The sequence below is a fragment of the Pteropus vampyrus genome, unplaced genomic scaffold, assembly GCF_000151845.1.
Source record: "Pteropus vampyrus isolate Shadow unplaced genomic scaffold, Pvam_2.0 Scaffold23, whole genome shotgun sequence".
NCBI classification, from domain to species: domain Eukaryota; kingdom Metazoa; phylum Chordata; class Mammalia; order Chiroptera; family Pteropodidae; genus Pteropus; species Pteropus vampyrus.
Window position 1 is genome coordinate 6,594,654 of NW_011888804.1, and position 24,691 is coordinate 6,619,344.

The window sequence follows — 24,691 nt, forward strand, 5'->3', positions numbered from 1 at the left end:
ATTCATCCCAACCTGCCTACTTTCGGGTCTGACTCGGCACCTGTAGGCTTCGGATTGGAACACACAGGACACATGCCCCCACCCTCCTCGGCACCTGGCGGCCAGACCCAAAGCGCCCCCAGCGTCGCTAGAAACCTTGATGGAGGCAGGGTGGGGGTCGGAGGGGTCGACTCTTAGCCCTCTGGGGGCGAGGAGGCACGGGTTCGCTGCGCATCGCACTTGCACCCGAAAGACTCTCACTAGGGGCTTTCTAGAAGAAAACTTATTTTGTCTGCTTCTTTTGTGAATATATATATATAGATATATTTTTTTTGCCGCCAGTTACAGTTTCTAGCAGCGATCTCGATTTAATGTGTATTGGAGACCCTAAGGGGTCGGCAGAGGGAAAGGGTGGGGACTTCAGCCTCTTTCCAAACCTATGGCCCTATGTCCCTACAGACTATAATAAAGTGTGGAGTTGTCTCAGCAAGTGAAGTTGGCGACGACGGGTCTCTCAGGATTCTTTGGGGGAGAATGAGACCTTCTCCGATCTCAAGTCCTTTGGGATTCCGATTACTTTGGGATTCGGAAAACTGAAGGAGCCCAGCGGTGGCTCCAAGCTGGAGATCTGGGAGCCGATGAGGAATCTTTGATTCTCTGCATATTACCGGCAGTGCTGCCCAGGCCTGTGAGTCCTTTGGTCATTCGGAAAAGATTCTTCAAAAGAGTGAACTTAGTTTGGGTCTGGATTTACTATGAGCAGAGATTTCCCCTTGACCTTTAGCATGGTCAGGGCTCAGATGGCGACAGAAAGGCCACTGTCTCCCAGCCCCATCCTCTCACCCTTAATCACGGTCAGTACTTACTGAGTGCCTTCTGTGTAGGTTACTGGGCTAAGGGCCCTGCCTAGCTGCCTAAAAGTAAATCTCCCAGCAATTGGAGGGGGGCACTATTACTATCCTATTGTAAAGATGAGGAAACTGAGGCACCGGGAGGCTAGGCCTCTCGCCTAAACTCACAGAGTTAGTGAAGAATCAATCTGGATCTAAATAGGGCAGTCAGCCACAGGCTCTGAGCTCTTAACCCCGGTTTCATACTGCCCCCTGTAATCTGGGAATAATAATACCTCCTTCCCAGGATCAGGGCAGAGATTAAATGAGAGAAATGTGTGCCAAGCACCTGGCATGCAGTGGGCCCTGGATAAACCTTGGTTCTCTGTGCTTCTGGCTAGAACCACTTTCCCATCCTCTTGAGACTCACCTCCTTAATCCCCCCTAGTCTTTGCAGAGGGGACCTGATCCATTGCCCGGTGTAGCGTTCCAAGAACGAAGATACAGTGTCTATTTAAAAAGCCCTTTGGATTTAAATTGAACAATTCCCTCCGCCCCACCCCCCTTTTTTTAATCTGCACGCTTTTAACGGCTCACTTCATGGACATTAATTTTAATGGGACGATTATTACCCTGTTTGGAAGCCTGCCCCTCCAAGTGCTGGGCTCACGAGGTGGCGCTGGGTCGGGTCCCAGCCACTTGGATGTTTACTGTAGCCAAGAGAGTGCAGCCTTGGCCATGGGGACGTGTCATTCATCAGAGGGAGAAGAGAAGGGGGTGATGGAAAAGTGGGGGAAAGGGAAAGACCTGCCCCCCACCACCGGCACCACACCACGTCTAAGTCTCTAAAGGGCGTACACTGGAGCTGTTTTGGCCTCTCCCACCATTCGCTCCTTGGGGAACGTGGTCTGGAGACGAGGCTTTTTGGAGCCTCCATTTCCTCGGCTGTAGAGTGGGAATAATAACGGTAGCGACCTCAGAGTTAAAAGAGATTATACCGGTAAAGCCCTTAGCGCAGTGTCCAGCACGTCTTTAGCATTTAATAAATGTCGGCTACTGTTAATATTTTAAAGTCGATCATGTAGTTGCTAAATAGCGTGCTTTGAAGAATGTTGGAGGGCATGGTTCTCCTATTGTGAATTGGCGATTCTGTCACTGTTAAGTATCATCCAGAAGAAGCAAATGCTTTGGGAGAGTAACAACATAATGCTCTCCTAACACTGTAGAACAAAATGAGTTTTTTTTTTCAATTTTAATGCTTAATTTAATAAACACATATAGTGCTTACTCTATGCTAGGCACTGTTCTAAGTGCCTCAGATATATTAACTCATTTAACCCTGATAATAACTCTATGTCATGGTACATGGACTATTACTAGTCCTATATTATGGATGTCCAAACTGAGGCAGAGCTTTAAATACTTTAATCCAAGGTCATACAGCTGTCTGGCCCCAGAGTTTGTGCTCGTTAGTATTATGTCACCATTGGGGACTTGGGAAGAGGGAGGGAGGCTGAACTGTGGCTCCCTCCCCCAAATTCCTTTGTGGAAGTCTTAATTAAGTTAAGATAAGGTCATTAGCATGAGGCCCTAATCCAATAAGACTGGTGTCCTTATTTTAAAAAAGGAAGAAAAGGGCATTAAGAAGGTGGCCATCTGCAAGCCAAGAGGGAGGCCTTAGGAAAAACTAACCCTGCCAGCTCCTGGATCTCAGATTTCTGGCTTCCAGAATTGTGAAAAAATAACTTTCTGTTATTTAAGCCACTCAGTCTGTGGCAGTTGGTTATGGCGACCTTAGCAAATGAATACAGAGGCAATAAGAGGGAAAGACTGTCCTAAAATGGATGTTAGAAGCAGCTATTCACCAGACTGTGGCTGCTTTGACAGCCAGCATGTGCTTTCTGGGTTCTTGAGAAGTGCTGAGTTCTAGGACTGTTCACCTGTCCCCCTTCTTCCTCTTCTGTGCCCTGTTGGAGACCTCTAAGGGAGGAGTTGTTTTAGGGCCTTATTTTGAGAAACAGTTCATGAAATCCAGTTAATACCTTTATTCAGAGAAAACTTTCCTTACCAGTTGCAAGGATGCACAACCTCTCTCTCATAGAGTGAAGACATAAGACAGATTTTTCTAGCCCACAAAGGCTTCCTGTGGTACCCCAGTGCTCACAATTGAGCAGAGCACACAACAGGTATTCAGTAAATATTTATTGAAAGGAAGACTCAATGAATGAATGAGTGAATGAATGAATGGTGAGTATCCTGATTTGTCTTTCTGTCTTTCAGACATACACAGTGATGCACATAGAATTGTTATAATCAATAACACAAAAAAATTTTCTTGTCCCAGATCATTTCTTTACCTCCTACAGAAATCAATACTCAAGTGTTTTGAGCAGGAAGGTGGGGGTGGGGGGTGGATTTCTTTTCTTTAATTAAAACGATAATTACCTATCCTGGTATCTGAGAGCGAGTGAGCCTTACCTTATGGTGTTTTAATTCGTATGGCTTGGTGAAGTGGCAAATGAGTGAACAGTGTTGCCTCCTCCAAACAGCTGTGTTTCCCAAAGCCATGTATTGATGCCAGGGCCAGATTCGATGCCAGGAGTCAGCTTAGTGAACAACGGAGCTCTTGAATTGAAGTTGTAGCAGAGTGGTTGGACACTCCAAGCCAGAGAGACCTAGGTTTGGGCATATTTTTCACCTCTCTGAGCCTCCGCTTTCCCATCTGTAAAATGGGAGTAATAACCGTATTACTTCATTGCGTTGTGGTAAGGATGAAAAGAGAGACTGCATCAAGTGTTTAGCAAAGTGCTCGGCACTCAATAAATGTTAGTTATGGTCCTTGTTGACATATCGGGATTATTAAGCATCCACTTAAGAAACAGAACAGGGACCCTGACCTAAAGCCACTGGGAAAACAAGAGGATTCGGGTTTCAGTGAGTTCAATATTCAATTACATCACAGTTATTCCCAGGATAGTCCCTTTCATTCAATAGACTCAGAGCAGGACAGCTCTCATCTCTCACATTTATCCTATTTCACCCTCTGATACCTGAAAAGATGGGGTAACTCCCTCTCCAGGGATCTCCTAATTATTCATTTGATACCTCTCCCTTAAGGATCTTTTTGTTGTAAGTAAAGAGGGAACAGCAGACAAATGTCCACAGCAGGGGAGGGAAAAAAATTAACCACCCCATAATTATAGTCTCATCAATACTTTAAGTGTAAAGGGTAAACCTCACTTAAATAAAACCTAATGCCTTGATTACTGGAGACGCAAGAGACAGGGTTGATTAAACCTGCACTCCCGCTGTGAAAATTCAGACATATTGTCCTTTGCTCAGGCAATATTCACTTTATTGGAGGCAACTGAGCTTAGTTTAAACAAGTGAATCACTAGGCTTGAAATTATACTGATGAGAGGGTAAATGAGGATAAATGCTGAAGAACAATTTGGCAGACCTGGAAAAACGGAAAATGCACATGGCCTATGACCCGGTGATTCCATTTCTAGCTGTTGACTCCAGATCAGTCAATAGGGACTCAACAAGGGACAGTTGCTCCCCAGGAGACCTTTGCTTGTCAAAATCGAAGGGTGCGATTAAGCCTCCAACGGGAAGAAGCTAGAGATGCTGCTTAACATCCTATAATGCACAGACAACAAAGAATTCTTTGGCCCACAATGTCAACAGCACCAAGTGTGAGAAACTGTGCCCTGGATATACCAGTTAGTATGCATTTGGCACAAGGAACAGACAATCCCACTGGTAGAGACTTAAATCATAAGGATTTTTATTATTTTCTTGACAATAAGTCCAGAGCAGGGACTAGGAAGCTATGGTGTGTGAACCAGTCTGGTGCACTGCCTGTTTTTGTAATAATCTTATGGGTACGCAGTCACCATCACTCATTAACGTATTATCTATCTCTGGCTGCTTTTGTGCTACAACAGCAGAGTTGCAACAGAAACGGTATGGGCCGCAAAGCCTAAAATCATACTGTCTGCCCCTTTTTAGAAAAATGCAATTGTTGGATCACGTGGTAGTCACATGTGCAGTTTTCTAAGAACCTGCCAAACTGTCTTCCAGAGTGGCTGTACCATTTTACACTCTCACCAGCAATGGATGTGTGATCCCAGTTTTCCTGCATCCTCTCCAGCATTTGGTATTGACACTATTTATTATTATTATTATTATTATTATTTTAGCCATTCGACAGGTATGTAGATATCTCATTGTAGTTTAATTTGCTTTTGCCTAAAGGCTAATGATGTTGAACATCTTTTCATGTGCTTATTTGCTGTCTGTATATCTTCTTTGGTGAATCCACCTATTTATGTAAATAAAGTTTTATTGGAACACACACCCATACATTTATGCATCATCTGGGTGTGTTTTTTACACTGTAACAGGAGAACTGAACGCTTGTGACAGAAATTGCATGGTTGAAAGGCTAAATTATTTACTGTCTTGCCCTTTATGGAAACTTTTTGCCTTAGGTGAATTATGATTTATTCTTTGAGAATGCGCCCAAAGCTATCCACACAAAATCAGGGTTTTGTTGGTAAGGGAGAAGGAACAAATGACAGTATCTGCTGCTTTAGAGAAAGTATCCCAGGGACTCTCAGAGATGTTCACTGCAGTATTGTTTGCCAAAATTAACTAGGAAGCAAAAAAAAAAAAAAAATGCCCCTCAAGAGGAGAGTGGATAAATAAAATGTGGTATATTTGTACTATGGAATACTGTAAGGAATTACAAGGCATGAACTACGTCTATAAACAGATTTCAGAAACAATCTTGAGTTAAAAAAAAGGCATTTGTGCAGTTTGATACTGTGTGTATAAATCTGAAATACATATGAAACAATGTTATAAATTATTCATGGGCACACTCACTTGTGTGTCTTCAAAATAGATGGAAGGATACACATAAAATTCTTGATAGTGGCTTTGCCTTTTCCTCTGGGAGTTGGAGGTAGAAATAGCAATGGGGCAGTTGACAAAAGGGACTTTGGGGAGATACACATGCACTTACTAGGAGTTGAAACTCATTTTCCACATATTTCAGTTTCAGAAATTTGATGACAAGGTTTTTAATAATGAAGGTTGGCTTTATGTGCCATCTCTGCATTTTTCCATCTTTACTTTGAGGTAAAGTACACAAATAAGGAAATCTCAGACTTCACTGGTTTCCCTGGCTATTACAGTGTCTTGTATCTTTTTGTGGCTCATTTGTACCTGCCCAGCATTCGCCCTCTGCTTTTTGAGAATTTCTCCCCCTCCTTTGATCCTGTGGTGCTGATAGAGGCTCCAGTCTTAGGAGCCTCTGCATTCCTTGGTCACAGAGATGGGCAGCTGACCCATGGTGGGCCATTATGAACCCCTGGCTTACGGAGTTAGTTGGAGATGGACGTGTAGCCAGCTTCCTGCTTCCTGCTTCCTGCAAAAGCAAGGCCTCAGGGTTCTTCCTAAGAGCTCAGCCTCAGGTCTATCTCTTCAGCCCTCTCAATAAGCCTGCAAGCAACTTATTCCGGTGTGATCATATTTTTTCTTCTTAGAAGGGAGTCTGTCCCTACAGCTGAACACTGACTAATATGCAATGGATTAGCAAGTATATGGTCCAGAGTATATGTTCCCAGAGCTCCTCTCCAAAGATAAAACAGTAAGAGATTCTACTACAAAGTGGAGAGAGGAGAGATGCATAGAAAAGAACAGTTGGTGAAATACAATGGAGTAACTCTGGCATGCACTGTGATGCACTTCTCGGAACTTCTCAGCAGTGATTCTCAATTTTTGCTGTACCTGGGGAGCTTTTTAAAATCTTGAGACTCAGGACACACCCCAGACCAATTAAATCAGAATGTCTGGGATGGGAGCCAGACAGCAGTAGCTTTTACAGACCCCAAGGTAATTCCAATGAACAGCCAAGTTTGGAACACAGTTCCCTTCAGGAAGGAAGGATATATTCCTCCAGGTGCTATAAGTGTTGCGGGAAGACTGCCCTCAGCTGTTAGTCCCCTGTGGGGATGGTCTCAGTTGAAGAAACTGAGTGTATTTCCTTCCAGGGGCAGTTCACATCCACTGACTCATCAACATGTGGGTATAGAGGCCAGATCGCTTTGCCAACATTTGAGACAACTCTAAGATGCAACGCCTCCTGTCACAGGGACCACATCATAGCTCAGCTTTGGCCTGTGCCCGGTCCTGCTTCCTTCTCCTCCCTTCCATAGGTGGCGATCTCAAGGGTGTCCCTAATATATCTCCTGAATGCCAGTCTCCGTCTCAGGCTGGCTTCCCGGGATACCCTACGATAACCACAACGATAACCATCTTAGGTCTTCCATCTTTATTCACGTGAAAAGTCCTGACACCTAAGTCAAAACACAACTATGCTATTGACACATGACTGAGTAAACAAAATACGGCCTAGCCATACAATGGAATATTATGTAGCCTTAAAAAAAGGAAATTCTGACACAATCTACAACATAGATGAATCTTGAAAACACTGAGTTAAGTGAAATAAGCCAGACACGAAAGGACAAATGCTGTATCATTCCACTTATATGAGGGACCTAGAGCTGTCAAATTCATCCAGACACTAGAATGGTGGTTGTCAGGGGCTGTGAGGAGGGGCGATGAGAAGTTAGTGTTTCATTGGCACAGCGTTTCAGTTTCGGATGATGAAAAAGCTGTAGAGATGGACAGTGGTGATGGTTGCACAACAATGTGAATGTACTTAATGCCCCCGAATTGTACACTTAAAAGTGGTTAAGATGGCAAATTCTGTTATATATATTTTAGCACAATTTAAAAATTGCCAGCAAACTCCCGTGATCATGATTCCAAATCTGAAAACCTATCCTTATTGTTAATCTTTTCCTTATTCCCACAACTTTTAGATCCATATAATTTCAGATTTGAAAAGTCCCCAGAAAATCATCTCAAAGTGTGGGGCCCTGGACCAGCAGCATCAGGATCGTATGAGAATTTGTTGGAAGTGTAAATTCTTGGGCTTCACTCAGACCTACTCAGTCAGACTCTGGGGTGGGGCCCAGCACTCTGTGCTTCTGGCGCTCATTGGTCTAGATTATCTTTAATATCTTGCCAATGAGAAAAGCAGGGGTCACAGAAACCAAGTGACACGGAGGAGGGGAGGCAAGGGAGGGAGGAAGAGAAGGAGAAAGAGAAACACCAGCAAGAGCCGTCTGAAAAGCCTTGTTTGAGAGCCGTCTGAAAAGCCTTGTTTGAGAACCTGAGTTGACTTCTACTCTTGACCTCCCAGAGCAAAAATAAATTTTCTTTTTAGCTAAAGTCATTTTAAGTTAGATTTCTATTTCTTTCAACCTAAAAATCTTCCAGTATGATGTTGAAAAGAAGTAGTAAGAGGAGACCTCTTTACCTTCTTCCTGATTTTAGTGGAAAAGCTTCTAGTTTCTCACCATTAAGTACGATATTAGCTGTACATTTTTCGTATATATTTTTTAGCAAGTTGAGGAAGTTCCCCTCTAATCCTAGTTTTCTGAGAGTTTTCATGAATGGGTGCTGGATTTTGTCAAATGCTTTTTCTACATCTATTGATAAGACCGTGTAATTTTTTTAGCTTGTTGATGGGATGAATTACATTAATTGATTTTTGAGTGTTGAACTAGCCTTGCATACCTGGGTTAAATCCCATTTGGTCATGGTGTACAATTTTTATATGCATTGTTGGATTTGACCTGCTAATATTTTGTTTAGACTTTTTGCATATGTGTGGGGTTTTTTTTTTCTGGTAATTTCTTTTTCTGATTTGGGTATTAGGGTAACGCTGGCTTCATAGGATGAGTTAGGAAGTATTCCATCTGCTTCTAGCCTCTGAAAGAGATTATAGAGAATTGGTATAATTTATTCCTTGAATGGTAAAATTCACCAGTAAACCCATCTGGGCTGGTGCTTTTGGTTTTGGATGGTTATTCATGATAGACTCAATTTCTTTAATAGATATAAGCCTATCCAGATTGTTTGTCTCTTCTTGTGTGATTTTTGGCAGATTTTATCTTTAAAGGCATTGGTCTGTTGCATCTAATAGGTTATCAAATTTGTGGGCAGAGTTGTTCGCAGTAATCCCTTATTATCCTTTTAATGTCCACAGGATCTGTAGTAGTGTCTTCTTCTATTTCTGATATTAGAAATTTATATCCTCTCTTTTTCTTTGCCCGGCGTGAGGCTTATCAATTTTATTGATCTTTTTCAAAGATTCAGCTTTTGATTTCCCGGTTTCAATTTTACTGATTACTACTCCAATTAACTATTTTTCTTCTGCTTGTGTTGAACTTGTTCTTCTTATTCTAGTTTCCTAAGGTGGAAATTCAGATGATTGATTTTAGAACTTTCTTTTCTAACATGTGCATTTAATGCTATAAATTTCCCTGTAGGCACTGTTTTCCCTGCATCCCACAAATTTAGACAAGTTGTGTCTTCATTTTTATTTAGTAAAAATTATTTTTAAATTTCTCTTGAGATTTCTTCATGTGTTATTTAGAAGTGTATTGTTTAATCTCCACGTATTTGGGGATTTTTTCCAATTATCTTTGTTATTGATTTGTACTTCAATTCTATTGTGATCTGAGAACACAATATTATTTCTATTCTTTTAAATTTTTAAGCTGTGTTTTTTGGGCCAGAGTGTGGTCTGTCTTGGTAAATATTCCATGTGAGCCTGAGAAGAATATGTATTATGCTGTTGTTGGACGAAGTAGTCTACAGGAGTTCATTATATCCAGTTGATTGATGGTGTTGTTGAGTTCAACTCTGTCCTTACTGATTTTCTGCCTGCCAGATCTGTCCATTTCTGATAGAAGGGTGTTGAAGTCTCCGACTATGACAGTGGATTCATCTATTTCTCCTTGCTATTCTATCAGTTTTTGCCTCACATGATTTGATGCTCTGTTGTTAGGCATATCCAAGTTAAGGATTGTTATGTCTCCATGGTGAATTGACTCCTTTATCATTATGTAATGCCCTCTGTATCCCTGATCATTTTCTTGCTCAGACGTCTGCTCTGTCTGAAATTAATATAGCTACCCCTGTTTTCTTTTGATTAATGTTAGCATGGTATATTTTTTCTCCATCCATTTACTTTTAATCTATGTGTGTCTTTATATTTAAAATGGGTTTTTTGTAGACAACATATGTTTGGGGTTCTGTTTTTCTAATCCACTTTGACAAACTTTTTTTTTTTTAATTTGGTGCATTTAGAAATCTATGTGTGTCTTTATATTTAAAATGGATTTCTTGTAGACAACATATGTTTGGGGTTTTGTTTTTCTAATCCACTTTGACAAACTTTTTTTTTTTTAATTTGGTGCATTTAGACCATTAATGTTCAAAGTGATTATTGATATCGTTGGATTAATGTCTACTGTTTTTGTTACTATTTTTATTTGTTGTCCTTGTCCTTTCTTCCTATTTCTGTCTTCTACTCCTTTTCTGCCTTTTGTGGTTTTAACTGATCATTTTATATGTCTCCATTTTACCTCCTTTCTTAGTATATCAGTTATATATATTTTTTTAACTTTTTTTTAGTGGTTGCCTTAGAGTTTGCAATATACATTTACAACGAACCCCAGTCTGCTTTTAAATAACAGTATACAACTTCGCAGGTAGTGTGAGCACTTTATAATAACAAAATAATTCGAAGTCCTCCCTCCCATTCTTCATGTCATTGTCATTCACTTCACTTATATATAAGCATTCTTATGCATATTTGGACTTGCATAAAAAATATATATATAAGCATACATAATTGAATATGTTGTTATTATTTTTGGACAATTGGTAACAATTGGCGCTGGTTCCTGCAGTGGTTTGCACTTGTGAGTTTCTGCTCCGGTAAGCTGAGACTCTGTATTCACCTGTCTGTTCCTCCAGTCTTGAGAGCAGTGGTTTGCCTGGTGTGTCCTCACCTCTCTTACAGACTCAAGAAGGATTGTTGATTTTTCAATCTGTTCAGCTTTTTACTTGTTAGGATGGAGTGGGAGAATTTCAGGCTCTTTACATGCAGAACCAGAAGTCAATCTGAACCCAGTCTGGAGAAGGAGGAAGGGAGGGAAGGCTTCTTGGAGGAGGTGACCTCTAAAATAAAACCTGGTAGGAGTTAGGCAAGTGCAGGCGAGAAGGGATGAGAGTTCCAAGGAAGAGAGAGCATGTTAGGGTGGAAAGCTATAAGAGGTTGAGATGATTACAGCGAGTGGTGAGGAGGTGAAGTTGTTGAGAGATCAGGCTACGGCGGTGGCCTAGAGTCCGATTTCAGAAGGTCTTAACGTGGCATTGATCTTGGAGACATCTTGTGAAAACGGACATTAAGATTCACAACACTGACACGTCTCCGGAGAACTCTGGCATATTACAGACATCCCTGACTTCATCCTCACGACAGCTCCCCTGATGTCCATCTGCAAAGTGCTTGAGATAATTTTGAGGGGCACTTTCCTGCTATTAAGTGTCCGTGTAAATCACAACTTATTGGCTCAGATGTTTGATTTCCTATTTTTCTTCCATTTCTGTGCCACCTGTAATTAGAGTTCCAAAGTGCTCAGAGTGATTTTTCTACTGAAACAGAAAGGAGAAGAGACTTGTCATCAGCAGATTGCAAAGTGGAAAAGACCAAGCTGCTCTCTCTATCTCCTGCACGGGCACTTGTGTTGAGATTTATGAGACCTACAAGTGACATCCCTCGCTTCTTTCTTAAAGGAGTGAGTTTATCTTTCTCTTTGCTACTCTGTGTGTGTGTGTAGTTGTGCATATCCTTATTACTTGCAGCTTCATCAACAACAGAAATATTTATTGAGCACTTATCATGTGTGGACACAAACATTAGAAATACCTTGTGCCCTCTCTCAGCTCCGTCGTTCATGGATTAGTTTGTTTATTAATTCATTCATTTATTCATTCAACCAACAATTACTGAGTACATGCTAGGAACCAGACTCTGTGCTAGGGGCTGAGAACACAGGATGAACAAGGTAGATGTGGTTCCCACCCTCGGGGAGCCTCTGTTCTAATGGGGGAGACACGCAAATAAATAATAAAGAAAACAATTCACCCATTAAGGTAAGAGTTGATTTCGGTGATGTAGAAAATTGTGTGTGGACACATTACCTAGATAAGGTGCTCAGGGATGGCTTATCTGAGGAGGTCACGTTTCAGCTAAGAGCTGAAGAGTGAAGGTGGGGCGGATATATTGAGGAGTGATGCAGACAGAATGTTTTAGGAAGAGGGAAGTGTGTGCAGAAGTCCTTGAGGTGGAAAGGACTTAACTTCTTCAGACCACAGATAGGTTTGACTAGGAAAGTGTATACACTGAATTCCCATGCACTGCCGGTGGGGATGTCAAGCGGTACAGCCACTTTGGAGAAATAGTATAGCAGTTCCTCGAATGATTAAACGTGATTGAAAATGATTTAATCCAGCAATTCTATTCCTAAGTATATACCCAAGAGAAATGAAAACATCTGGTTACACAAAAACCTATATATGAATGTTCATAGCACTGTTATTCACAATCACCAAAAGGTGGAAACAACCCAAATGTCCCATCAGGGGGTGAATGGATAAACAAAACGTGGTCTGTCCATACAGTAGAATATTATTCAGTCAGAAAAAGGAATGAAGTGCTGATACATTATATAACATGGATAAACCTTGAAAACACTTTGCTAAGTGAAAGAAGCCAGTCACAAACAACCACATACTATATGATTCCATTTAGTATGTAAAATGTCCAGAACATAGAAATTTATAGAGACAGAAAGTAGAACATTGGTTGCCTAGGGGAGAGTTAGGGGTGATGGCCAAAGGGAGTTGGGATCCTTTCTGGGGTGGTAAAAATGTTCTGAAATGTGGCGATGGTTGCACGTCTCTGTGAGTATTTTAAAAGCCACTGAGTTGTACACTTTAAATGAAGAAACTGTATAGAAAGTGAATCATGTCTGAATAAAGCTGTTTTTAACAATGATTTTGTTTGTTATTTCAAGAACGGTGGTGGCACCTTGAGGTTTTAAAATAGGGGAGTGTCCTGATCTGCTTTACTTCTTCAAGCGCTCTCTGGCAGCTGTGTGATTGGAACAAGAGTGGAGGGAGGGAGACCCGGGAGGAGTTACTACAGTGGTCCAGATGCAGTGATGGTGCCTTGGACTTCGGGCTGCCCGATTTAGCAAATAAAAATACAGGATACCTAGTTAAATTTGAATTTCTGATATGCAAATAATTTTTTTTTTTTTTAGTACGAGTATGTCCCACATATTGCCAAGGACGTACTTATCCTAAAAGAGTTATTCTTTGCTTGTCCGAAGATCAAATTTTGCATGGGTATACTTATACTAAAAAAAAACCATAATTGTCTATCTGAAATTCCAATTTAACTGGGCATCTGTACTTTTATCTGGTAACCCCACTTGGGCTAGGATGGTGGCAGGAGAGCTGGAGAGAAACCAACAGAATCAAGATATATGGTGAAAGAAGGGTCGTCAGGACTTGGTGATGTGGGACGAAAGAGAGGGAGAACCAGGTTCCTGGCTGACGCATCAGGACAGTGGTGTCATTTGCTAAGACAGGAAAAACTTGGTTGGGGTTGCAAAGAAAGAAGTTGGGAGAGATGATTTGGAATGGAAAAAGTAACGTTGAGTTTCTTGTTTCATCAGGCAGGGGCAAAGTCATGCTAACCACAAGAATATCTTTACTTCGCGTGAGTCCCATCTGGAATGGCTCCAGAAAAAAAACTCATGCTTGCTTTGGTGTGTTGCTTCTTAAGAAGGCAGGTGAGGAAATTGGTTCTTGCAGTCTCAGAGTCTGAGCTGGAGTGAAAGCATCCATCCTGTGGACCAAAGCCATCGCTTCTTGCTTCTGTGCCAGTGGTGGCTGAACAAAGCTTTTCTGAGGAGCATCAGACTGGAGTTGAATTTTCAAGACAAATAAAAGGCACCCTAGGACAAAACCTGTTCCTTCTCAAGGGTAAGACTTTCAGAGGGAAGGGCCTTGGAGCCAAGATGGGGCTGTTAAAGGTGGCAGCGGGGGTAGGGGGCTGGGGCTTCAATAAAAGCAGGTGGGGATCACAGAGAGGGAAAGAGAGGTGGGGAGCGGTGTCCAAATGGGACAACCTTCTTTTGAATGACTAAGTCTGTAACTGGCAGCTGATGCTGAACCTCACTTATTTCGATTCAACATTAAAAAATAATAATAATGGAAATAGTGAAGGGAACATGCTCAAGAACAAGCAAAATGCTTCTTGCTACAGTTTCTCTTTTGTTAAAGGCCAAAGTTGTTTTTTTCTCCACAGAATTTTGTATTTGCTAATATAAAGACATAAAACAGCGACAAAGGACAATAATGCTTGTAGTGATGAATACCTCAGGGTCCTGTTGACAGCAAATGGCTATTTATGTCATTCTGATGTTTTAAAGTTTCTCAACAATATACTCTGAAATCATAATCATTTCCTTCTATTAGTTCTGATATTAGTCTCCTGGTATTAGTGATCATAAATGAGGTGTGATTCTCCAGTCCCCACTAACAAGAGCTAAGGAGGTATTGTAATGTTGAGGGGAGTTTTATCCTAATCATGGATTGCTCACAGATGAACAATCTGTTCGGTTTGAAGGCTACTGAATGCAACTTATGCTTTTAATAAAAATTTTCATTCTTCAAAAAGTGGAATTTGTTGCTAATAATTAAACATCACAAAAAACAACAAGTGTTGGCGGGGATGCAGAGAAAAGGGATCCCTCATACATTGTTAGTGGGATTGCAAATTGGTACAGCTGCTATGGAAAACAGTATGGAGATTTCTCAAAAAATTAAAAATGGATATACCTTTTGACCCAGCAATTGCACTTCTGGGTATTTATCCAAAGAAAACCAAAACGATAATTCATAAAGATCTATACATCCCAATATTCATGGCAGCACAATTTATAATAGCCAAGATATGGAAGCAACCTAAGTGCCCATCAACAGACAATTGGATAAAGAAATTATGGTTTATATACACAACGGAATATTACTCAGCCATTAAAAAAAAAAATGAAATCCTACCATTTGCAACGACATGGATGGACCTAGAGGTTATTATGCTGAGTGAAATAAGTTAGAGAAAGGTAAATACCATATGATTTCACCTACATGCGGAATCTAAGAAACAAAAAGAACAAACGAATCAAAAACAGACTCACAAACAGAGAGGACAATTTGGTGACGGACAGAGGGAAGGGTGGTTGGGGGACTGGGAGAATGGGGTGAAGGGTTAAAGAAGTACAAATTAGTAGTTGATAGTTGGTCATGGGGACGGGGAGCATGGCAGAAGGAATGCAGTTAGCATTAATATGATGGCTAGGTGGAGGACCGGGGGAGGGAGGGAGCAATTGGGGGGATCATTTTATGAACTATATAGATGTCTAACCAATGTGCTGTATACTTGAAACTAATTTAAATAAACAAATTTAAAAAATCAAGACACTGATTTTTAGAAAATCTGGACTAAGATCCATCAGTTGGGTGGAGCAGAGTATTGGTTTTCCACTCTGGGTGGGCCTCCAGTTTCCACAATCCACACCTGGTCTACTTGCCTCAGTGTTGTTTCCTGGAGTCACCTGTAGGCCATTTGAGTCTGTGGTCACAGAAGGCCCTCTGTGGCAGGCTGAATGATGGCCCCCAAAGATATTAATCTGTGGAACCCTGTGAATGTTACTTTAGATGATTAAAAAAAGGCTTTTGCAGATGTGACTAAATTAAGTCTCTTGAGATGGGGAGAGTATTATGCACTTTCCAGGTGGACCCAATGCAATCACAAACGTCCTTATAAGAGAGTGGCAAAGGGAGATTGGAACAGAGACAGAAGATAATGTGACAAATGAAGAGAGAGGCTACATTGCTGGCTGTGAAGATGGAGGAAGGAGCTACAAACCGAGGAAGGCAGTGCCAGGAGCTGAAAAAGGCCAGGAAACAGATTTACCTCTAGAGCCTCTGAAGGAAGCGTGGCCCCGCCCACTCCTCAATCTCAGCTCTGTGAAATGGATTTTGGACTTCTGGCTTCTAGAGCTGTAAGAGAATAACTGTGTTGTTTTAAGCCACTTAATTTGTTACAGCAGCAATGGGAAACTGACAAACTCTCTTACCTTGGACATGAGAACAAACGAATGAATAGTCTCTGCTCTTGTCCCCCCACCTCACTACTTTTTTGAGATCTACCTGACCCTGCAGTAAAAAGCTTCTTGCTCCTCGGTAGTTCAGCGCGTGACTGGTCTAAGGAGAACAATGAGACAGGAGGTACTTGGGGGACAAATAAAGGCACTTCAGCCACCTTTCTGGGGCTCAGGCAGATCCGAGCCTGGGGTTTGGAGGGTGATGGACAGAGAATTCCCAGGGTTCCCCTTTCTGTGATATCCCTGTAGGTCTTTCAGTTCAGCCCAGTACCTCTTCCTCCTTTTTCTGTTTTGGGGAACTCTGTCCCCACTTCATGTGGTGCCAGAAATCCAGCTGATTGTAACCCCCCACTCCTCCATCAAAGGCTAGGAATGTGACCAAACCAGGCCATTCAGATAATCCTCGGGGATAGTGGTTCTCAAACTGAACTGTGCATCAAAATCACCTGGAGGGATTGTTAAAACACAGATCGCTGGGGTTGCATCCCCCAGAGTTTCCTACTCAGTAGTCTAGGCTGAGGATTTTCGTTCCTAGCAAGTTCACAGGTGAGGCTGGTCCAGGGGCCACACTCCGAGAACTTCTGGGAATTTGACTCTCAAAAGATGGAAAGCAGGTGGTTCATGCCTTCTTATAATGAAATCTCTGGATCTGTTCTGATTCTGGGCATTCTGAGGTTCTGGTTAGTCCTCTTTTAACTCTGTGAGCCATCCTCCAAATTCAATTCCTTTTTGCTTAAGGTAGCAAGACCTGAAACCAAAGAACTTCAATAGATTGAACTAGAAAGGAACACTCGCTATGGAAAACGTTGGGGCTCTTGGAACACCAGACCATAGATTAGACTCCATGTGTCAAGACCATGTCAATACGGATCATAGACAGCATTTACTGAATGCCTACTATGTGCCTTATGGATGCTAGGAAATTTACAGGCATTTGATCATACTTGTAGTCACTATGAAGGGAAGATATTTTTGTCTTTCATTTGAGGAAATGCAGGCCCAGGAATTTTCTATTGGAGAGATATAAAATCAACATAAATATTTGGAGTGAGTGGTAGGCAATACTGACAAAAAGACAGTATTTTCCTTCTTAGCGTATGTCTCTTTTTCATTTTCCCTGGGTGACTTACGGCCTCATTAGTCTGCCTACATTGTCCCTGTAAAAGTCTTTTAAACAGGCAAGAGAAAACATTGATTTTTGACTATCATAATGAGGTGTTTACAGTTTTTCCAGCTTGCTTTTCGTTATAAATATTAGATAGTCCATAAATTCTGGAGATATCAGAAGAGCCATATTTGGATTTTGACCCACGAGTAGATAATCAAAACAAGTTTGACCCCTGGAATTCATATTGAAAGCACTGAGAATGAGCAGGATGTTAGATGAAAGTTTGGAGAAAAGTAGCACGTTGTCTTTTAATTACAAAAAAGAATACATACTTGCATTAGACACTTCTTACGCCCAACATCATATCCTCTTGATTCATCTTTTACTTCAGTCATTGCGGCAGCAGCTGGCCTTGTGCATGGGTGACCTGATAGTCCTTCCTGCTGGCTGCACAGAGTACCTCTTGCTTTTTGCCCCAGGGCATCTCTGCTTCCTTGGTGTGGGATATCCCTGGGAATCCATTTACTTATGCTCAACCTGGACATGGATTATGAAAAACTCATGGCTTAACCTTTCTCTAACGGAGGATGAGCCAGACGATAAATGCTCTTTTCTTCCAACTCTTATCTCTTGGGAGGACAATTCTGAGGTGTGTTCTTCAAGGCTCCTTAGAAGGTCCCAGGGGGATGGAATGTCAGTTTCCCACAGCAAGACCAACTCAGTGCTCTTTGGATTAGCTGTTTTTCCATCCTGTTTTACTCTTCTCACTACTCTATGCCTATTCTCTGGAATCACTTCTGCAAATAACTAGCTACCTGCAAGCCCAGGTCTCGGGCTCTGTTTTCTGCAGGAACCCAGGCAAGAACAGCATTCACTGTAGAAAGTTAGACTATACAGATAAAGAACACTAAATCACCCAGGTCTCTAGAGACCTGTTCTGTGTATATTCTTTTCATGTACTTTTTTTTTTTTAAAGACACTACTGAGATCATCCTGTATATATGGTTATGTATCCTCACTTTTTCACTTGCTATGTCATGAAAATCTTTTCAAGTGATTAAATTTTCTTTTCCAATGTAATATTTAATAGCTGCAGTTTTTCATTTATTCATTCATTATTTATAGAGCAGCTATTATGTCCCAAGCACTGTTCTGAGTGCTGAAGACATAGCCATGAACAAATAGATAAGGTTTCTGCTCTTATGCAGCTGACATTCCAGTTAAGATCTTTCTTACATTCTAATAAGGCACAACTTTTTTTAACCAATGTCCTGTTTAGACTGCTTCTGATTTTCAGTACTATAAACAGTAATTCTGTGAACATCCTTGAAGGTATTCTTTGAACTCTTAGGATAAATTCTTAGAAGTGGAATTATTGGAAGAAAGGGGATGTGAGTAAAGAGGGTGCTGGGATTAGCTCTGTCTGACTCTGGAGCCCAGGTTAATAACTATGCTGGTAGTATCAGCGAGTTGAAAAAAAAAAATTATGGTAACAAGCACCTGGGTTTGCAAATTACCAGCTACATGAATTTGGGCTTAGTTTCTTCATCTGTAAAGTGTGCACAATAGTTCTCATCTTAACGGGCTGTTATTTATTGAGTAAATATTTATCGAGCACCTACTAATAGCTGGCCTCCAAGCTAAAAACTGACAGTCCATTAGGGAAGGGAGATAGTAATAAACAATCACGCAGATATGAAATTACAAATTTTGTTCTGTGCTGTAAGAAGTATGGACCGCTGTAAGAATGAATAACATGGAGACCTGACATTTTGGGGGGAGGGAGGAGGCAGAGGTTGGGAGATTAAATGATGTGTGAGATGAGATATGAAAGATCTGTAGGAATTAACTGGGTCAGGGTGGGGAGAAAAATTCCCTGAGGAAGGAACGGCAGGTACAGAGCATTTTGAAGATGGAGTGTAATTGTATGTCACTTTCCAATCTCATAGCCCTTGCACTTGTAGTTCCTTCCGGAAATCTCTCTTCCGAGAGATCAGATCATCCCATGGTTGGTTCCTCTCATCTCGCTAGTAGTTCACATTGATACCTCAGATGGTCGTTCTCTGACCATCTTTCTAAAGTTATCCCTCCCACAGGTGAGGCTGGTCCAGGGGCCACACTCCGAGAACTTCTGGGAATTTGACTCTCAAAAGATGGAAAGCAGGTGGTTCATGCCTTCTTATAATGAAATCTCTGGATCTGTTCTGATTCTGGGCATTCTGAGGTTCTGGTTAGTCCTCTTTTAACTCTGTGAGCCATCCTCCAAATTCAATTCCTTTTTGCTTAAGGTAGCAAGACCTGAAACCAAAGAACTTCAATAGATTGAACTAGAAAGGAACACTCGCTATGGAAAACGTTGGGGCTCTTGGAACACCAGACCATAGATTAGACTCCATGTGTCAAGACCATGTCAATACGGATCATAGACAGCATTTACTGAATGCCTACTATGTGCCTTATGGATGCTAGGAAATTTACAGGCATTTGATCATACTTGTAGTCACTATGAAGGGAAGATATTTTTGTCTTTCATTTGAGGAAATGCAGGCCCAGGAATTTTCTATTGGAGAGATATAAAATCAACATAAATATTTGGAGTGAGTGGTAGGCAATACTGACAAAAAGACAGTATTTTCCTTCTTAGCGTATGTCTCTTTTTCATTTTCCCTGGGTGACTTACGGCCTCATTAGTCTGCCTACATTGTCCCTGTAAAAGTCTTTTAAACAGGCAAGAGAAAACATTGATTTTTGACTATCATAATGAGGTGTTTACAGTTTTTCCAGCTTGCTTTTCGTTATAAATATTAGATAGTCCATAAATTCTGGAGATATCAGAAGAGCCATATTTGGATTTTGACCCACGAGTAGATAATCAAAACAAGTTTGACCCCTGGAATTCATATTGAAAGCACTGAGAATGAGCAGGATGTTAGATGAAAGTTTGGAGAAAAGTAGCACGTTGTCTTTTAATTACAAAAAAGAATACATACTTGCATTAGACACTTCTTACGCCCAACATCATATCCTCTTGATTCATCTTTTACTTCAGTCATTGCGGCAGCAGCTGGCCTTGTGCATGGGTGACCTGATAGTCCTTCCTGCTGGCTGCACAGAGTACCTCTTGCTTTTTGCCCCAGGGCATCTCTGCTTCCTTGGTGTGGGATATCCCTGGGAATCCATTTACTTATGCTCAACCTGGACATGGATTATGAAAAACTCATGGCTTAACCTTTCTCTAACGGAGGATGAGCCAGACGATAAATGCTCTTTTCTTCCAACTCTTATCTCTTGGGAGGACAATTCTGAGGTGTGTTCTTCAAGGCTCCTTAGAAGGTCCCAGGGGGATGGAATGTCAGTTTCCCACAGCAAGACCAACTCAGTGCTCTTTGGATTAGCTGTTTTTCCATCCTGTTTTACTCTTCTCACTACTCTATGCCTATTCTCTGGAATCACTTCTGCAAATAACTAGCTACCTGCAAGCCCAGGTCTCGGGCTCTGTTTTCTGCAGGAACCCAGGCAAGAACAGCATTCACTGTAGAAAGTTAGACTATACAGATAAAGAACACTAAATCACCCAGGTCTCTAGAGACCTGTTCTGTGTATATTCTTTTCATGTACTTTTTTTTTTTTAAAGACACTACTGAGATCATCCTGTATATATGGTTATGTATCCTCACTTTTTCACTTGCTATGTCATGAAAATCTTTTCAAGTGATTAAATTTTCTTTTCCAATGTAATATTTAATAGCTGCAGTTTTTCATTTATTCATTCATTATTTATAGAGCAGCTATTATGTCCCAAGCACTGTTCTGAGTGCTGAAGACATAGCCATGAACAAATAGATAAGGTTTCTGCTCTTATGCAGCTGACATTCCAGTTAAGATCTTTCTTACATTCTAATAAGGCACAACTTTTTTTAACCAATGTCCTGTTTAGACTGCTTCTGATTTTCAGTACTATAAACAGTAATTCTGTGAACATCCTTGAAGGTATTCTTTGAACTCTTAGGATAAATTCTTAGAAGTGGAATTATTGGAAGAAAGGGGATGTGAGTAAAGAGGGTGCTGGGATTAGCTCTGTCTGACTCTGGAGCCCAGGTTAATAACTATGCTGGTAGTATCAGCGAGTTGAAAAAAAAAAATTATGGTAACAAGCACCTGGGTCTGCAAATTACCAGCTACATGAATTTGGGCTTAGTTTCTTCATCTGTAAAGTGTGCACAATAGTTCTCATCTTAACGGGCTGTTATTTATTGAGTAAATATTTATCGAGCACCTACTAATAGCTGGCCTCCAAGCTAAAAACTGACAGTCCATTAGGGAAGGGAGATAGTAATAAACAATCACGCAGATATGAAATTACAAATTTTGTTCTGTGCTGTAAGAAGTATGGACCGCTGTAAGAATGAATAACATGGAGACCTGACATTTTGGGGGGAGGGAGGAGGCAGAGGTTGGGAGATTAAATGATGTGTGAGATGAGATATGAAAGATCTGTAGGAATTAACTGGGTCAGGGTGGGGAGAAAAATTCCCTGAGGAAGGAACGGCAGGTACAGAGCATTTTGAAGATGGAGTGTAATTGTATGTCACTTTCCAATCTCATAGCCCTTGCACTTGTAGTTCCTTCCGGAAATCTCTCTTCCGAGAGATCAGATCATCCCATGGTTGGTTCCTCTCATCTCGCTAGTAGTTCACATTGATACCTCAGATGGTCGTTCTCTGACCATCTTTCTAAAGTTATCCCTCCCACCCCCACCCCTTGCCTTGTTTTATTGTCTTACCTAGTTTTATTTTCTGGCGTATGATTGTTGCTCAATGCATGTTTGTTGAATGAAGAAACAGTGCTTGGCGCCAAATCTGCGCTAGGCAAAAGCCACAGGCAGGAAAGAAAACAAGCTGGGCCCGAGCTCAGGTCACCGACCTCGGCCTGGTGCTCCACAAGCCACATGCGCGCTGGACACCGTGAGGGGCGCGCCGGGGGCGGGGCCGCCCACCCGGAACCCGAGTGCAGCTCCCGCTCCGGTTTCCGGCCGAGGCGGACACTTCCCGTGGAGGGACCGTTCCGAGGCATCCGGCAGGGCCGAGGAGGACGCTCGGGCCAGGAGAAGTGGCTATGGACAACCACAACCTGGATGAGTTCCGCCGGCGCTGGCAGGAGGAGCTGGCGCAGGCCCAGGCGCTGGAGGAAGCGACGGCGGCCCGAGGCAGCCGAGCGGCGGCCACGCCTGCCCGAGGTGGCGCCCGGGCGCGGGGAGCAGGCCTCGGGGTACCTGGCGCTGGCCCAGAGCCTTCTGGAGGGCGCGGGGCGGCCTCCGGCCGCGGCGCGGACCACCCGGGCCGAGAGGCAGGAGGCTGCGAGCCGTTCCCGGTCCCCTCCGGCCCGTGAGGGCGCTGGGGGCGGGGAGCAGCTGGTGGACCAACTCATCCGTGACCTGGTGAGTGACCGTCGCCTCCTGCTGAGGCCCGGGCCAGCCCTAACCCCTCCCTGGTACAAATCCCCCAGTGAGTTGCAAAGTAACTCTGTGCCTCCACTATGGAGAGAAAAAGTAGAGGTACACACACCTCTGGTTGTGCATGCACAGCGTATGTTCAGAAGTAGTTCCTAAGTTGGGGCGATTTTGTCCTCCCATTTGGCAGTGTTTGCAGACATTTTTGGATGCCACGACCGGGGGTTAGTGGCGCGTTGCTGCGGGCAGAGGCCAGGGATGCTCATGAACATCCTACAATGCACTGGACATCCCCCACACAAAATTATTTGGCCCAGAATGCCAGTATTGGTTAAGACCGAGAAATCTTGCTCCGGAAGGATTTCCAAACTTTTAACAGGGTTTTTTTGAGGGGAGGAGGACCGAGGACATGGATGGAAAGAAATTTAAATTTTTCTCTATATACTGTTTGCAGTATTCAAGTTTTTCTAACTGTGCATGTATTACTTCAAAAATAATGAAAGGGGAAAAAAAGAAGAATCCTTTGGACACTTTTAAGTATAGAGGTTCTTACTTTGTGAGGTGTGGATCCCTTCGAAAATCTAGAGGAAGATAGAGACCCTCAGGCCCAAAACCCTTCACAAAGGTGGGACAGTGGAAATCAATTGAAACATATCTAGGGTTAAGAAGACAAGACAGCCAATTTTAATGGTTCAATTTAAGTTAGGCTTCTACAGCTTCCCAGTCGGGAGTAATTCTGTTACTGGCAAGTTATTTTGATGAATGATGGCTTAATAGTTTATGTAATATGTGGTTATATCAAATAACGTTAAGAATTTTCACTAAGCGTCTGGTCCTGTGCTCTGCCTTATCTCTAAGTTTGTAAATAACCTTTTTCGGTGCAAGTTATAAACACTCTCTAATGCGACAATTCTTATACATATGAAAATTTATGCTGGCATCACACCTGCTTCTGTAAAAAGTCGGTCAACACTCAACAAGTCTGACACATGTAAAAATAAAATCTTTCAGTGCCTTGGGAAGGTAGCATCTGATAAGATGCTCAGGTCAGTCCAGATCTCTGTAGAAGTTATTCCTAAGGAAGTAGATTTGTAGGCTGAAGCTATACTAGCCCATGGGAGTAGAGACAAACAGGAAAGATTAGGACAAAGGTAAATTTGGAGCCTCACAGCTGAAATCCTCCCCCACTGAAAGGAGTGACTGTGCTTCACACCAATCCTGGGAGGTGGGCATTGCTATTCTTTTACAAATGAAGAGTACTCAAAAGATTTTCTGTAATTTGGCTAGGCTACCCAGTTGATAAACTCTAGGGACTGAATTTGGATCCTGGTCTGTTGGGCTCTACATTTCACTAGGTAGGAATTTCCCAAACTTGACTTGGCAGCAGAATCACCTTAGGCCTAATTAAAATATAGGTTCTGGCCCCTCCCCAGACCTGGTGCCCCAGTCTACAGAGGTGGGACCCAGAAGTCTGGTGGTTGGGATGATCAGGCAGGTTTGAGATGTTGTTGTTCTCTGCTGTACAGCTCGGTTTGAGATTCTGATTCCCAAGACTTTCCAGCCCTAACACTCCTGAGGGGTAGGCATTGATATCAAAAATAGTAGAACTCTAAATGAACTATTCCAAAAAATGGGAAGGGGCTGCCTATTGGAGGGTGCAAGGGGCATATCAGAATCTAACTTTCTATGTAGTTAGCGAAAGCCTGCCCTAACGTGCGCCTTTGGATCTCCGCCCCCTTCAGGATCACCATGTTACGTACTGCTAGGTTCAGTACCACTATGAGCAGCAGCCAACCTTTGGGGCACATCTAATTTTATTTTTAGTATTTTGCAATCATCAGTAACACTGCTGTAAATAATTCATTGTATGCTTACATGCTTTCTCCTTGGTACTGTCTCAGAAGTTTAGAGACATAATCTTCAATTCTCCCAACAACCCTCTCCAGTGACCATTATTAGCCTCCTCTGGCAGGTGAGCTTTAGGAAGGTAATTGATTTTTTTAAGGGGCAGTAAACCCCATATCTTAAGTTTGAAAGATGATGATAACCTTTATAGAAAAGGCTTGGATTCATAATTCATTGGTTGTAAGCCTCAAAGCCCACAGAGATCAGGCTGGTAATACAAATGAGTGAACCAGGCTAGGTCTTT

At 42.1% G+C, this 24,691-nt stretch overlaps 1 protein-coding gene and 1 long non-coding RNA gene across 5 annotated transcripts in view; one reads left to right on the forward strand and one right to left on the reverse strand.

Annotated features, from left to right (window-relative positions):
- Positions 1 to 1,824: 1,824 nt before the first annotated feature.
- Positions 1,825 to 22,055, reverse strand: LOC105289253. Of its 4 annotated transcripts, XR_002779312.1 has the most exons (5): positions 21,877 to 22,044; positions 20,084 to 20,288; positions 15,796 to 15,881; positions 3,288 to 3,531; positions 1,825 to 2,029 (listed from the first exon to the last, which is right to left on the reverse strand). It is a non-coding gene; the product is annotated as an uncharacterized LOC105289253 (long non-coding RNA). The 4 variants fall into 4 exon arrangements; XR_895660.2 differs by lacking the exon at positions 20,084 to 20,288 and having other exon boundaries at positions 21,877 to 22,055; XR_002779314.1 differs by lacking the exons at positions 1,825 to 2,029; positions 3,288 to 3,531 and adding an exon at positions 12,518 to 14,265.
- Positions 22,056 to 22,122: 67 nt separating this feature from the next.
- The window catches only part of FBXW8 (F-box and WD repeat domain containing 8), a 114,469-nt gene continuing 111,900 nt past the window's right edge, over positions 22,123 to 24,691 (forward strand). Inside the window, 2 exon segments of the mRNA XM_023528247.1 lie at positions 22,123 to 22,277; positions 22,279 to 22,530. Of these exon segments, the coding sequence (XP_023384015.1) occupies positions 22,209 to 22,277; positions 22,279 to 22,530 (321 nt within the window). The 5' untranslated portion in view covers positions 22,123 to 22,208.